The 15,562-nt window shown below is 42.1% G+C and overlaps 1 protein-coding gene across 6 annotated transcripts in view; it reads right to left on the bottom strand.

Annotated features, from left to right (window-relative positions):
* LOC128135422 (cytosolic carboxypeptidase 3-like) overlaps positions 1-15,562 on the bottom strand; it is a 26,084-nt gene extending 10,522 nt beyond the window's left edge. Inside the window, exons 1-11 of one of the 6 annotated variants that reach the window (XM_052774341.1) lie at positions 15,330-15,556; positions 14,154-14,214; positions 12,679-12,861; positions 11,003-11,110; positions 7,849-7,987; positions 6,544-7,323; positions 4,775-4,937; positions 3,860-3,986; positions 3,222-3,319; positions 2,982-3,061; positions 1,796-1,862 (exon numbers count right to left, since the gene is read on the bottom strand). In XM_052774341.1, coding sequence (XP_052630301.1) covers positions 1,796-1,862; positions 2,982-3,061; positions 3,222-3,319; positions 3,860-3,986; positions 4,775-4,937; positions 6,544-7,323; positions 7,849-7,987; positions 11,003-11,110; positions 12,679-12,861; positions 14,154-14,214; positions 15,330-15,341 — 1,818 coding nt within the window. In that variant the 5' untranslated portion in view covers positions 15,342-15,556. Of the gene's footprint in view, positions 1-1,795; positions 2,325-2,981; positions 3,062-3,221; positions 3,320-3,859; positions 3,987-4,774; positions 4,938-6,543; positions 7,324-7,848; positions 7,988-11,002; positions 11,111-12,678; positions 12,862-14,035; positions 14,215-15,329 lie in introns of those variants that run through there. The other 5 variants (XM_052774342.1, XM_052774347.1, XM_052774344.1 and 2 more) reach the window with 5 other exon arrangements.

Genomic DNA, 15,562 nt, shown 5'->3' with positions numbered 1-15,562 from the left:
CCAGTCCTGAGAGCTGCCAGCCCCATGTCACACCCCCATGCACAGGCATACTGCCGGCCAGATGAGAGGAGGTGGGCCAAGAAAGCATGAAGGGCGGAGAAGTACTAAAAGGCCCAGGATGCTTGGTGTTAACCAGAAAATGCTGCTAACTGAGTCCATTTACCATTTTCATTCTAAAGTTTTCATGAATAATTTTTTTTTTTAAATCCAGCATCAGGAAATGTGCCCGTGTGGATTTATCATTCACATATGAATAAACTCAATCCCAAAGGAAGCGTTACAAGAACAAACAAGACAGAGGGTACATTAAGGAAAAAACATCTCAATACTCATGCCTCCCCTGTGTACTTTCACTAACCCTCTGCTACCAGTCCTTGTACCATGCAAAAGAGACTTTTCATCCAACCCATTACAGTTGACCTTCTGTAACTAATATAGTCCTGGAAATACCATGGCATCAGTGGTGGAAACTCCTGCTTGGTTCTTTAGCACTGAACAGAATAGGGGAAGAAATTTCAAGCTGTGGATAAACATTAAAAGTCGACACCACCCTCACAGTCCTTCCATCAGAAATTACTACCCCCCAGGTGGGTTGGGCAACTGGAAAGTCTGTCTGGACTTCACCTTCCTGAAATACAAAACCCAGCAGCTTTGCTTAAACTCTGGATGGCAGTGGGACTAAGTGGAACTGTTGGACTTTGCACAAAAATGGGTTCTCCATATAACTCCTCCAGGGACAAGCACCTCCAGGGAGGGGCAGAGCACATAAAGGGATCTGTGGCAGCTTCCCTCACCACAAGTGCACTCACCAGAGCTTATCTGACTATATCATGTGTCAAACTATCATCTCTGAAACTAGATCTAAAACTCCAAATCATGCAATTTGTCAACCAGCCCAGTCATCTGAAATGCCTATCTGCATGTTTTGCAAAGTGTTACAGGGGTCACTTCAGTTTTACACACTCTTAGTACACAGTCCCGGTACCAGCTTCCCCTTTTACTGTCGTTTATTTACTGTATTTATGTCACAAACAGGAAGCAAGAATTTACAGGAACTATTATTGTTGGCTAAAATTCATCCACAAGCTTTCTGAAAGTAATACACTCAACAAAGTTTGTTTTGCTTATCTACAGGAAACATCTTGAGTAATATTATGGTAATCACAGGCACCAAAGAAATAACCACCAAGTAAACAAGGACAAAAACCATGTTTCAACCTATTCTTTTCAGCAAAACAAGTAAATACAGGTTTCAGGAAAATAAAATGTTCTCATTGCCCTCCAGTGAAAGTATTTTGTTAAATCTGGGGCTACATTTGCCTGTGAGCTTAGAAGCAGGCAATGGGGTAGTCTTATGCTGACAGCACTTAGCACCAGTGTGATGACTTGCCTGCACACAAGAGAGGAGAACACAACTCCTGAACACTCTGAACTGGGTATCTGCAAAGTATGGCTGACACCAGTGTACTGGTGTCACGATACTTCTTGTGCTTAACGCTGGTGCCCTCCTCATCCTGACCCTGTGTCTGCTTGCTCAGCTGTACTGTAGAACCTGACAGGTAGAAAGGCACCTTCTTTTGGAACAAACACACCACCTGGGTTAAGCTATAGGGAAAATTAATACTGCTCTGCACTGTTCATTTGGACTGTATCTCTATAGACCATTGATTTGTTAATTATTCTGACTGACTTAATCCTAAGGTTCTTCAAAATAGAGCCTGTTAAACTCTAGTGATTCTTTCCCAGTCACATCCAGGACAGAGATGTAAACACACAAGAAAAAGTCATAGCATACCTTAGTACCTAGTTTTAGCTGGTGTTCAACAAGATCACAGGAGTCTGGGCTGTCAGAAGTTTGCCTGCTGTGGAAGATGAGCATTGTTTTGTTTAATTTCCAAATTTGGTGATTGCAAACAGTATTTTGCACCACTCATTTCAACCATTAGCAGGTGTTTTCTGTAGCAGCCCTAGTTGTAGAGATGTAAATGTATTTTCCACATGCCTGCCTTCCAGATGCACATTTTAATTTTACAGACCTACAGCTAACCTGCAAAAAGTGGGCATTATCATCTTACAAAAAGCTTGGTTACTGAAAGAGATGTGATCTATCCAGATGGCATCTCCTACCTAGGTTTCTTTTAGTTCTGCTTCACACACCTTCCCCCTCCCCTCCTAAATCCTCTCACAGAACATCATCCTCTTTGTTCCCAATGAGTCTTCTCCTAGTTCTCTGATGATGCATTAAGATCTTGTGTCTCTTTTTATTTCCTTGCAGTTCAGCACCAGTTGTGAAGCTCAGCTCTTGATTTCTATACTCTGGGCACCTAAAGTTTGATAAGATAGATCCAACCTATTAATGTTTCCCCAAAAAAGAAATGTACATAAGTTTTATTCCTTAATAAATGACCACAGGGCCACAGCTGTTCATAAAACACAAATGCCCACCTCTCACAACTGATCTTGCAGTCACTCCCAGTCCGCACTGGCACAGGAGGAGCTGATCATGTTTCATAGGTATATCCTTTGGTCGGGTACAGATTCTTGCACTGCTATCAATTACCCTGAACTTAACCCCTTTGGCTAAATGGAATCAGATTAGCATCTTCCATGGTTAATGAAATTAGGTTTACACAAACCCCAAACAATATACCTTATATTGTGGCTAGACTGCTCTGCAAAATGTAGAGCTGAAAAAAAGCGTATTGATTTAAGTGATGCAATAGACCAAGCTGTGTACCAACACGGTTTCATCTCTCCTCAGGAAGGCCACCTGGGGTAGATACAGAGCTCTACTTCCAGTGAACTGGCTATTAAGGTTTGGATTTAAGATTTGTATGCAATCTTTTAAGGAGTGTTAAATTAAGGAGTGTGACAATTAAAAGTCCAATTTTAGTAATATTTCTAACATTTACTCTGGCACTCCTTATGAGGTGCAGAGAACATATAATAAATTGTGGCATATTTGAATAGTTCTAAGTTACCTGGAATCCCAGTCTAACACATCAGAATTCAGGACCTTGGAGTTCACCCTGGCTTGCTGTTTCACTACTTTCTTGTGTTCCTTCAGGCACAGATAATAATAAGAAACACCACAAATTTAGTTCACTGCTTAAAGAAAGCCATTATCAAATTTATTATTGATATAACCCCACAGAGTATTATTTTTTGTCACAGGAGGATGAACTGAGGCAGGAGAAAAGGCCTAGGGGGGCTTTCCTTACCTCCTTGTTATGAACACAGTAGTTCAAGAGAGCATCACAGAAATGGTGTCCTATTGACTCCAAGTCTTTCGTATCAAAATGGGTGCTTTGTCTGCAGCCTGCAGCATCAATAGGAGCAAGACAGAAATGAAAATGTCAGTCATCCTCCTGGCTGCTAGGTATCTGTGGTATTTCAGGATGGTGGCTGACTGCAAACTCACATATCTTTCACTCACGGATGCTAGACAAGTCTATGACTGCCAGAGTTTTATACAGATATTACAGACTATTATCCTGCTTATGTGAACAAATCTAACCACTCGAAGGGGGTTAACTATATTGCATAGTTAACTGATTTCCTATTACAAAATTTCCTACAAATATAACTGGCTTTAGTTACTGCTTTGAATTTGCCATCCACTAATGTTGTTGTTTCATGATACTTATGCAATAATGCTAGCGGTGGCCTGAAAGGTTGCTAGGTGAATGCCCTAGTTTTAGTGTATTTTCCAACTCTTATCTTAAAGCATCATTCATTTCTACCCAATAAGAGTGAACACCAAGGGAATGGTAGCTCCAGCTACCATTTTCCATGAAAAACCAAAAGTAAAGGTCTTGTTTGATGATTCCTACTAAATAGCTACAGGGAATTGTCTCACCCAACTTAGAGCCGCAGATAGAGGCTTCCAAAGTGTAGCTGTAGTTGATGCCCATCTTCCACATTACCACTCGACCCGTGCCTTCTTTGCTCTTTTGTACTCCAAAACGGCAGTCTGGGAATGAGAACTTAAAAGACAGGTACAGCATTAGCCTTTGAAGTAAACAGGAGGATGCAATAATTACATTTTAACCCTCCAAGGTCTTTAAATCTTATCTACCAGGTAAACAATTGTGAGTTTTCACTCTACTTGAATATTGCACAACATAGCTCAGAGCATACTGTTATTACTGGTATAACGGAGATGTAGGTGAAATAACAGCTCTTTGATTAAAAGTTTATTTTACTTTACGGATTTCTGAGACATCTGCAAGTAATTTTTTATGTGGCTGTACTTACTGTTTCTAAACGATCCTATATCGACAGCTGACCAGCTGAGATACCACAAATCCTGTTACATACCAACATGCATATTTACTAAAAAGTTGGAATAGCTCTTCTCTCGTGAATTAACAGACCAACAGTTTGATGCAACCGATCTGGAGCTCACAACCACCTCATTATTGATATCTGAGGAAAACAGCATTAGCTGCAAGTATGAAATGACACCTAGTAGGTTAGTTTGTGTGTTGTTTTATTCCAGAGCCTTTGCAACCTTTCTGGTTCAAAAGAAGCTTACTGCAGTCAGATTTTGCTTGAAAATGACCTATTTTGAAAGCTGTCATTTCCTACTAAACTTTTTTTTTTTCCTAATTAATAATTAATTTCTACCATTTCTAGTTTTAGCCAATTGAAGATTATTTTACTGGGTGAAGTGCAGTCTTTTAGTAAATGTGATACCTCAACAAAAAATGAGGGATCCCAGACGGTGCTTGAATTATTAGGTGAGTAAGTTTCTAGCCAGACATTTTCTTACCTTATCTGGGCAGCTCTTGCTCAGCAGGAGTGGGAACACACGTGGATGCATGTATGGTGCTTTTGCTTGCTGCTTTCTCTCACAACCATACATGAAGACATTTTGTTTCCTATTGTGACCATGGATGTCACAATACAGAAAAACACCATGGTCCCCCATCACTCTGTAATATGGGATGACATAGAATACTTCATTAAAAGTGCCTTTTTTTTTCCACCTCAGAAACTAGTCTAAGCTAATACGTTACACTGAAGCTCATGTGTAACCTAAAGAGCAAGAAATCAATACAAGTTTCATATTCTGAGCTCTAAGTTAAACCTTTGGCATGCTAGATTAGAGCCAAACTGCTCATTTCCCTCCAGAATAAAACACTTGTCACTGCACAGAGATAAGATATAAGTGTATGCATCATCAGCCTTTGTCCACGTGTTTGTTCTAACTCTGAGGGTCAGTTACATACATCCAGCTCTGTAGACGTGTACACGAGCATGTTGTACAGCTGAAATCCGCTATTCTTATCTGCTGCTCTTTCACTATTGTACATGTGTTGAATAATACATGTTGTACAATTATGAGACTGAAGCATAAATGGCAGTGAATATTCTTTCCTTTATCAAACTGGAGACATCAATTTTTATGATATGCCAAGATTCTGCAATGTATTATTGCTTAACTAACTTTTTAAAGAAAATTTGCAGACAGACACATTGGGGTTTAGCAACCCACACCCCCAAAGCCCAATTCATGTTGAGGCAGAGCTCTAGAGGGAAGATGTGATGGCACCACAGCTTGTCACTTGGGGCTTTACTCTGGGCAGGAGTTGGAAATCCATGGTGGAACTAAGAAGGAAGCAGTAATAAACACATCTGTCTCAGCTGACAGTAGCTTAATATGAGGCTGAAGGTCAGTAGCACTTCAGCAGACATAATTAATATTAATTACAGGGCACTCACAAATGCAGGCTCTCTCCATATTGTAAGACACAGAGAGGAATTCTCATGGAAAAGGAGAGGCACAGTGCTCATCCCCTGTAAGCTAGGGATCTACATGCCACAACATTCATTTGAAAGAACGCAGATCTTATTTAAAACAGGCTGTAACTAGATGAAAAACATTACTGATTACCAGATGAAAAACTTGTACTGATTCTGACACTGGCTTTCTGCACAAAAGTCTTGTTTGTATTAATTTGTTACAGAAGTTAAACCAGATGGATTTAGTTTACTAGCTGACGGTTTAGTTTAATATCCAAAGGTTTAGTTTTATATCCAGAGGATCAATGTCTCTGTGACTGGAAGTCTGCATAAGAAATCAAACATCTTTGTAGCAAAACATACAGCAAACTTGGCAATCTTTGCTGTCAAATGGACATCTGGGATCTGTTCTGAACCTAACTTCATTCTGGGACATGGTTGTATGCCAGAAAAGAAGAAAATGAAAGAAACAAGGAATTTGATAAGTAGATTTTGGCAAAGGATAGTGGGAAGAAATATGCTGAAAATGTTTTGACGAAAACTCTTTTACTTTGGAGATACAACTTTTTACCAGGAATGGAGAAAGTATATTAAAGGAAAACCTGCACAATACTGAAGGATAAAATAACCCACTCTGAAATGCAACTGAACGTAAACAAAACAGTCAAAAAGGCTTGGGTACAGGGCAAAAATGTAAACAATAACAAAACAATAAGGGACATAGAGAAGTCACACAAACAAAGAGACAGTGGAAAGGCAAATCATCTATTCTAAAGGGAAAGAAAATGAGGTTACCTTTTGATCATGTTTCGGGTATACCAAATGGAAGGATAAAATTTCTTCACATTAGATCTGTATTTGCGGTTCAAGTCCTGACCTGTTAAAGAGCAGCGGTGATTTCCCACAATCACACCATCTGGATTCAGCATGGGTACCACTTTGAAGACAAAATTGTCCCGCAGGAGTTGAGCTTTGCCTGAATTGCCAAGAATGTAATCCAGAAAGCCCTTCATTATCCAGGAACTGTTAGTTTCTCCTGGATGCACCCTTGCGGTTAGTATCACAGCCTTTCTCTTGGTGCCCTTGCCACTTTTGGGGGGCTTGGTGATAGTTAAAACATACACTGAGTTTCCTGCCAGTGAATGGCACAAGATGTGAATCTTGCAGATTTTGGACTTCACTGGATCTTTAGAGATGGCCACCAGGTACTCCTGCAGGTTGGAGTAGGTGTAAGGATAGCAGTGGGCGAAGTAGCAGGTGTCTCGGTCATGAGGGAACTGGAATGTCCAAGTGAGTGAGAAATATTGACGTCCATCTTGGCCCGCATTGTTTTTGTAATACTTGATTTCATCTCCAGTCCTTCGCCAGCCAACCTTGCGTTTCTTAGCATCAGCTTCTGAGTACAACAGTGGGCGCAAGCCATGTTTATATAGGCTGTTACGCTTGGTAAAGTTGACGATAGTGAAGCGATATGGCATCCCTGCCTGTGTATTGCTTACTTGGAAGTAGTACCACTGTGTGTGTCTGCTTGTGTAGAGGTCGGTGCGCAGGGTCAGCTGGTACTCAAATTCATTGCTGGTACCAAAAAGAAGACAAACAGTTGTGATGCTGGCTAGCACTGTAGTATGATGCAGTGTCAAATAATGCAGATTGCAATGAAAAAGCACCCTGCAGTGAATGAGGTGCAAATCCAATTTACACTGTCATAAATCAAAGTCTACGCAGCTGCCAGGAAAAGATGCCTAATCGCACCAAGTGTGTCAATAATGCAACTGCTGTCTTCATTAGGACTTTTAATGATAACTAGGACTTCTAAAAATGTTCTCCACGCTATGCTTTAAAAGGAGGTGCTTAAGAAAGGGTGTTGAGTTTGTGTGGGTGATTATCACCTGCAGCAATCATCCAGTGCTATGGAATGGCTATCAGACCATTTCAAGTGAAGGCTACCTGAAACTACTTTTGAAGCTTGTTCAACTAATGTAAAACAAGTTACGAACCCAGAATAACACATCCTGCTCAGAAACTGACAGCAGGCTGCTGATAATAACAACTCTGATAATAACTCCATCTTAATAAAAGAAAAAAAGATTAGAAACTTACACTTTGACCACCTTCTGCAAATTCCCACTCTCAAACCGTGCTTCGAAGATCAGTGTGTTGTCCTCTTTCTGATGGAGGATCTGCTTCAGGGGGCAGACACCTCTCTCTTGGGAATACATAAAGCAGGAGTTCTTGTTAGCTAGGGGAAGGAGCAGAACAGATGTCTTTCATTTCTGTCTGAGTCATTTTAGGGAATACCTGCATCCTTCCGAAAATTCCTTCTAGAAACAGACAATTGCATGGAGCTGAATTTCAAAGCATATCTCAGGTAAGTGTAGAAGAAATTATACAAAGGTTTTGTTGCCCATTCCCACTTAACCTTATGGATTTCAGCCAGCCTAAGATCTGATTCTGTCTTGGAGGCACCTGTGTCTCTCTGCACAAGCAAAGGGTAATTCATACTCTGCACTTAGGCAAAGCAACTGAGTTAGGTGGAAAGACTCTAGGACTCAGCTCCCCCAGGTCTTTTCACCAGTCAAATGGGCAACCTCTCTGCTCAGAAATCATATGTAGCTGACAACCGTTGCCATCAGTTTGTTTTTAAATCTCTGTTTTCAATTATTCTAGTCTGGAAGTAAAAAAGGTGACACCCAGACCCAGCAGCAATCACCATTCACTGTTCCTCAGATGAGATGCTCACAGAGGCATAACTGAACTTTTTACTCCAATCTTCATTACCATAGTTCATTAAAAAACAGAACTTCTAGATTTGCCATCAGCAAGAATTTACTTTTCTGGTGGGGCAGTTCGTTAGATACCAGAAGGCTTTTGCCACCAAGGTGTGGAAAACCGGGGTAATCAAAACTTCCTATCATCTCCAAACTGTACCCACAAAATAGAGAGGATGCGCCTCTTCTGCTGAAAGCTGGGAGCCCAGAGGTCCTGCTGCAGAGTCAGTGTAGCCATGCTGGCGACTCTGGCCGACCCCAGCAGCACGAGCTGCACTCTGCTTGGGTTAAGACCAGCTCAGGGAAAACAAGGACAGGTGAAAACTGTAGGTATTCCGGGCTGGAACTACATACTGTGAGACTGTGGGTTTCACACCGCCAATATCGAACTGGCTGTCTTATCTGCCTGAAGTGAAATTCCCTGCTACATAACCTTCTAACTGGCAAAAGGAAGGATTTGTACTGGTGGCTGGACACTGATCACCAAGCTGTTGTATTCTCAACTCCTGTATTCTTGCTTCTCTCTATCTCCCTATTGCTGGATCCCCCTGAGGAGAAACAGCCGCCTTACCGTGCTGTCAGATCAGGGGGACTGACCCTGTACTATACAGCAGAGTTAAAGCTGCACAGCAGCCCCCATTCAGATCAGAGTTGTGTCTGCCCTCGCGTGACTGGGGCTGCGCTAGAGATTTATCCTGCAGCAGTCTGTCTGTCTTATTCTCCCCTGTAGTGTTATTAACGCTCTGACAGTACTACTCAGGGAAGTTGTGTAAAGCCAAGATTCCTAGAAGTAATTTTTTCATTCCTTAAATCACTGTTGCCATACACAAAAGATGCCATATTCAGTGTACTGTTCTTCGTGACTGAAGTTACTACAGACCCACAGGGGTTTTCATTATAGAGAAAGACTGTTAGCTTTGCTGGCTGGGATACCCACTCAAATAATTACTTTCTATTTAGCTGAAATTTCATTCACAGTTTCTCTACCCTTCCCTTCCTCTTCATGCTCTTCCTTAACATTAAGGAAGAAAAAGGATTCAGTAGTTAATCCAGTAAAACTGTTTCTGGAAACATCTGTATCAGTCAAATGCTATAGAATGAAATGCATGCATAAAATCTGAGATCTCTACCATGATATTTTAATTTTTCTGCATGGGAGTCACCATTGGATTGTATTTTTCCTTCTCAAATCAGATTTTATGAGGGCCTGTAGGAATTCAGCAGCAGGTAGTTCCCAGACAGGCAGTAACTCCCAGCTCCTGCTGAATTCAAATTCAAACTGAGTGGGAATCAGGAGAGTGCTGCTGCTGTCTCCCACAGGATGCGATAGCTCATTACATGCCAGTCTGAGGCACTCAGGTCATAAATCTGCATAATGCAGATGCCTGTCCTACGCTATAGAGCTTCTCTGTGAGGAGGATTTTAGGGTTTTAAAAATTATATTTATTGCTATATAACTTGGATGGCAAAGCTGGCAAGCTGGAGGTTTGTGTCCCAGGAACAGAAAGAAGATGAATTCCATGGGGCTCCAAAGTTCACCTCCTCCTCCTACCTGCTCCTGTCCCCCCGCTGGCCGCAGCACCCATCAGCCCAGTTCGCCCAAGCAGTCTACTCTCCCTGGTGCAAGCAGGGAAGGGGGAGTAAAGGCTCCAGGGCTCTGAAGTTCTCCATGGGTCCTGCTAACAGCCAAACCCAAGGCTAGGGGGCAAAGCGGCACACTCAAGGCAGTGAACGTACAATTACAGTCACTTAAAAACTCAACCTGTAGTCAACAAATATTATTACTATCCATATGTTTAGATACAGAGTCTCCACAGTGATAGCAAGCACTCGTATTCTGCTGCAGCTTGATGTCTGTTAGCCCAGGAACTGCTAACTGTCTGCCTGTAACTGCCTGCACAATGTCATTCCTCAGGAGCAGGAGGGAGAACTGGCCATACTTAAAGGCAGCAGTTTTCACCTCCTCGGTTGGAAAGTTTCATTAACAAAGCCTGAGAACCATGATACCAAAATACACACTTTGACCAGATTTTGTTTATAAGTCTTGGCAAAACCACTACAGCAACCAGGATAACAAAATATTCTCCCAACACAGACTTTAGTATTGATCTTGCAGTTACACAGCTCTCATCTTTTTCACTTCCTCTTTTGGCTGTTAAGTTACCTTTCTCCACTCATATTTTCAGAACAAACTCATTTTAGGCTGGTTCATACTGTTATTCACTCAGAACAATGGCTTCAGCTGAGCTGGACTTTTGAGATAATTAAAAGTACAAGCAGAACTTATCGATGATGAGACAGCTGTGTAACTATGTAACTAATTTCCTTCCCTATCTATAGGAAAATAATTTATTCCCAAGTGCTTCAAAATAACAATAGAAAATCACATTGATTTCATCAGGCTTTGAATTAGGTTCATAAAGGAGATCAAAGCACGTGCTTCATCTACCTACAGCTGACAGCAAGATTTCTCAGGGTGTTCCCACCTTCTTCTCCTAGATAAATCACAGTGCCTTTGTCAGGAGTTTGGTATGGTGGTGTCATCTCCAAACCTGTTGTAGTGTACAATGGCTCAGGGGTAGTGGGTATCCAATCTGAAAAAGAAGAGACACATAGAAGGAGTACAAGCACAAAGACTGTATTAGAGTCTGTATAATATGAAGGACATATTGAAAAGTGGTTCATCCTATTTATACCAGTTGCACATAAATGAATAGGGAAGCCCCCTTTTGAACCTCATTTTTTGGATCGGTGAACAAATCTTCACTATAACTCTAAATAAAAAGACATATGAATCTGTGCATGGACTAACTTTTGCTGTGCAAACTTACCTCTATTCCCTGTACAGCTTGCTTACCATCAGCTCGGATGACAATGGTGAACATTAGACAGCATTGGTACCATTAGGAAAACAGATGCTCCAACTACAGAGTGAAATCATTGATTGCTGACCACACAGAGGCTGCATGGCTATAATGCAGTGTCTCCATGTAACTCGCGTGACATCTGCCTGGCATGTCAAAGATCTGTTGAACACTGATTCATTCTGACAGTAGGCCTTTCCTTACTGTAATACTCACAGCAGTCCTATCCCACTCCATTCAAGATACTGGGATCTATTTTCAAAGGTAACAGAATAAGGGCATAGATGTCTCAATCCCACCTCTGTGCATTTCCAATTTCTACTGATTACTTCCAAATTGCAATTGGTTGTATCTATAAAGCACAGGGACTGCTCGAGTCTTCGCTATCTCGAAATAGGTTTGCAGTATGACTTTTGTATAGACTGCATAAAAGCAGTTATTAGCTGACATTCCTATTTAACTGTATAGCCCTGAAATACAGTACTGACACGGCTAGTAACAGATGAGATTTGTACTGATGTTAAGACTTCAGGACTAAGGCTTGTCAGGTTTGCTCTGTCTGAACTTTTCTTTATCTGCCTGCAGCTTTGTTTCACTTAATTTAGCTGTGACAGCAGCTTCTCAAATTGACCAGATATGTATGGCTAATTTGTTTTATTTTTGTTTATCTTTGTGTGGTACAACCATAGGCTTATACAGAGAGCAGTAACAAGGAGTTGTTCTGTGTAGAAATGCAGACCTAGAGCTGGACAAAACTCATTTTAGGGGTAACAAAGAGAACAATGAAATAATATCTAACATATGTAAAGAACACCATATATAGTAAATTCAGATGCAACATGGAGCTGCAGACTGATGAAGAAAGAGAAAGGTGTAAGACTGAGCTAGCAAACATGTGAAAATGACCCCAGAGTTATTTGGATCCTAGAGTGAGGAAGAAGACATCATCAATACAAACATCGTATTTCTCCCAGCAAAGGACTCCAGAGGCTGACAAGTCGCAACAAACAGCCCCTCCCCTCCTCCAGAACGAAACCTCTACAATGAAACCGCTGACCTTAGGACCTAGAGGAGCAGTGGAAGGGAAGCCAGGAGAAGGGTGTGAGAAGCATATGTATAATAATTGTAACTGCATTATTGGTTTTTTTTTTTTAATGTAGCAATTCAATCTGGACTAATAATGATTTGTCTCTTAAGATTTCACTTCTACTAACTACAAATTCTTGGCTTTATTTATATAAAAGGTGTGCTTCCTCTTTGCCCATACACACGATTTTAAGGGTAACACAATAACTTACCAATGTGCTCAATTCTGTCCCTGATGACTTTACATTGGTGTGGCCAGTACACCAGGGAAAACTGACTGGCAGGTGACGAGTCATCCAGATTCTGAGGCTCCTGAGGATAGGGTACCACTGCCTCCGAGTCAGATGATAACAGAATCTGTTTCGTCCTTGGAAGAAGATGAGCACAAATGGAATCTATAGGAAAGTGAAAGAACCCTCACATCAGTCTCTCTTGCTCTTCCAAGTGGAAACAGGCTGCAGAGATTATCTACGTAAAAATAACATAACTAAGCATGGCACAGTAAAATTACATCCCACTGAAATGTAAATTTAATGCTTCATCCTATAAGTCACACTGAATTTAAAAGTAGTGTTGACTGAACCGTTAATTCATTAAACCACAAAGCACATCAAGCATTCAACTGCAGCAGGGAATAGCTTACTTAACTATTGTTATAGTTAATTGCTTAACTATAGTTCCTATAGAAAATGTTGGCATCCTTTATTATTACTGCTTTTATTACTAGTGTGTTACGGTGAGGCCTACAATCTCGATACCCGAGTCAAAATCTGTACTGTGCGATATTACACAAATAACTAACAAAGCGTATTCCTACAAAACTTATCACACAGCATGTATGCAACAACGAGATAGTACTGGCTAGCACGACAGGAAAGGTAAAAATCTGATGCTGTCAAGAATTTTGTAAAGCAATGGAGACATTTGGAGGAGGTGGGGGGTTGCTTGTCAGCAAGGAATTCTGTGAGAAGCCACTTGAATGAAAACATGACAGGCAGAGAAAAGGCTTTGAAAAAAAATCTAGTAATTGGATGATTGGCACTGCTGGTACTGTGCACTGACCACAACACTGCCCAGAGTTAACTACTTGTCTTTTGCCATAGATATGAAAAGATCTCCTTTCAAATTATTCCCCATCCTTCCTACTATCTGCTTACAGCTGGCCAAAAGATAGGAGTTTGGTTTAATGGGAAATTTTTTGTATTTGCTTTGGGTCTGAATCAGATACCAGCACCCGTGAGACTTATTTTACCAGAAAAAAATTCTCAACAGCTTTAGACCTGGTTGCTAGATCTAATTCTCCTCACAACAAACAAAAGAACATACTAAGCAGAAGAGCTTCACCTGAAGGATCTGGTTTCAAGTGTAGATGACATCATATGTGAAAAGTAAATGAATTAAAAATAAAAATGCTAAACCCATTTTTAAACTGTAGTGGATACCTAACTCTAATGGATACCTGGCTACTATAACACCAAATCAGTAACTGGTGACCAAGGCCATGCTCCACGATGGGACTGAGATAACTACTCACCTAGGTCAAGAACCATAAAGTATGACTAGACCTACCTCCAATTTTGTTTAGACCTTGACAGTTATGTGAGCACTAATATCTTCCCCTGTCCCCTTTCTTCCACCTTGTGGTCTTACAGGGAAAACGTAGGGGAATAACTGAAAGGGTCTTAACCTGTAAGAACAGCACACTGCTGACTGTCTTCTGTCACAAATGAGTTAGAGGCGCCTTCAACCTAAAAAAAAATAATAATTAAAATACTAAAATAAAATCGAAAGTCCACAGTAGGACAGCTTGCTTTTTTTTTTTTACTTTCAGAGAGAAGAGCTGCCTCTGTTTTGGTTTACTTCATGGCCCGAGTAAGAATTAGGCCAGATCTGCATGGTCGTGTACTCCATCATTATTCCCGTCTGCTGCTCAAAGGCGACACGCTTCCACTTGTCCTCTTTTGCTTCCCCAGTGCCTCTCTTGTGCAGTACTAGTATTCCTACTGCTGTGTGAAAAGCTAGAGCAGAAAGCTGATATAAGAAAAAAATGTTTGGTTTTCAGCTGCATTAATTAGCCCTCTGATCCCACTCATCAAGCAAGCCTCCTGATCTACGAGCAGGAGAGACAATGGAAACCAAGAGCTAGGACGGCCCTTCTGGTGGCAGCCCAGATATATGCCACAATTATCCCAAAGCGATAATGACTGGGACAGGGAGGTGAGGAACTTGATACAGGGGAATTGAGGCGTAACACTTTGCGAAAGTTAAAGAAGTAGCACTTTGCAGCCGAAGTGCATGTGGGCCATGAAAAGCAACCAACTACCCTGGGTTAAATTTGGAGCGCACTGGCAAGGCAGCACTGAGACAACAGTGCTTGTCCCCTTCCCTGTGCTTAACATGGAACATTTATTTCCTGGGATTTCAGTCTAGTCCCCTTTCATTAACATCGCATTCAATTAAACCCCGAATTTCCTTCCTGAGATAGGAATAAATGCCGGTAGTGCATTTCGCAGCCGGTAAGAACACTCTCAACCTTTATTTACTGCCCCTATTGCCATTCACCACACTTGCAAACATAACGCAGGGTTTCCGAAAACCTGCTTGTCAGTCCAGCAGCTGATGAGGCGCTCGGTTTCCAGAGGCCAAGCACTGCAGACGGTTCAGGGACCAAAGCACGGGCAGGATCATCATGTGGAGGAGACGGAGGACTTTATTTTGCCCGCCCTGCCCTCCGCCACAGGGGCATGGGCTCTCGGGGCGGGGGTAGCCCCGCACACGCCGAGCTCCCCACATGCAGCTGACAGACGCGATGCACTTCGGCTGCCTGTAGAAGCTTCGGGAGGCGGGGGGGGGGGCTGCTTACCGATTTTCTCATGAGAATAAGATGCTTCTAACGGCTTACGGCTGATTTCCCCCTCACCGGGGACCACCTCAGAGCGGGAGCAGGCGCCGACGGCTCTGGCTGAGCTGCCTTCCTCCCCGACGGCCAGGCTCTCCCCGCCCGGCCCCGGCCCTCCGCCGAGGGGACGGTGTGTGTCCCCCCCCCGGTGCCCCCGGCCCCTGAGGGGCGGCAGCGGCAAAGGCCCGTCCCGCCCG

This window comes from Harpia harpyja, chromosome 23 (assembly GCF_026419915.1).
Source record: "Harpia harpyja isolate bHarHar1 chromosome 23, bHarHar1 primary haplotype, whole genome shotgun sequence".
Taxonomy (NCBI): Eukaryota; Metazoa; Chordata; class Aves; order Accipitriformes; family Accipitridae; genus Harpia; species Harpia harpyja.
Note: the sequence above shows the minus strand (reverse complement) of the source record. Positions and strands in the feature narration are given on the sequence as shown.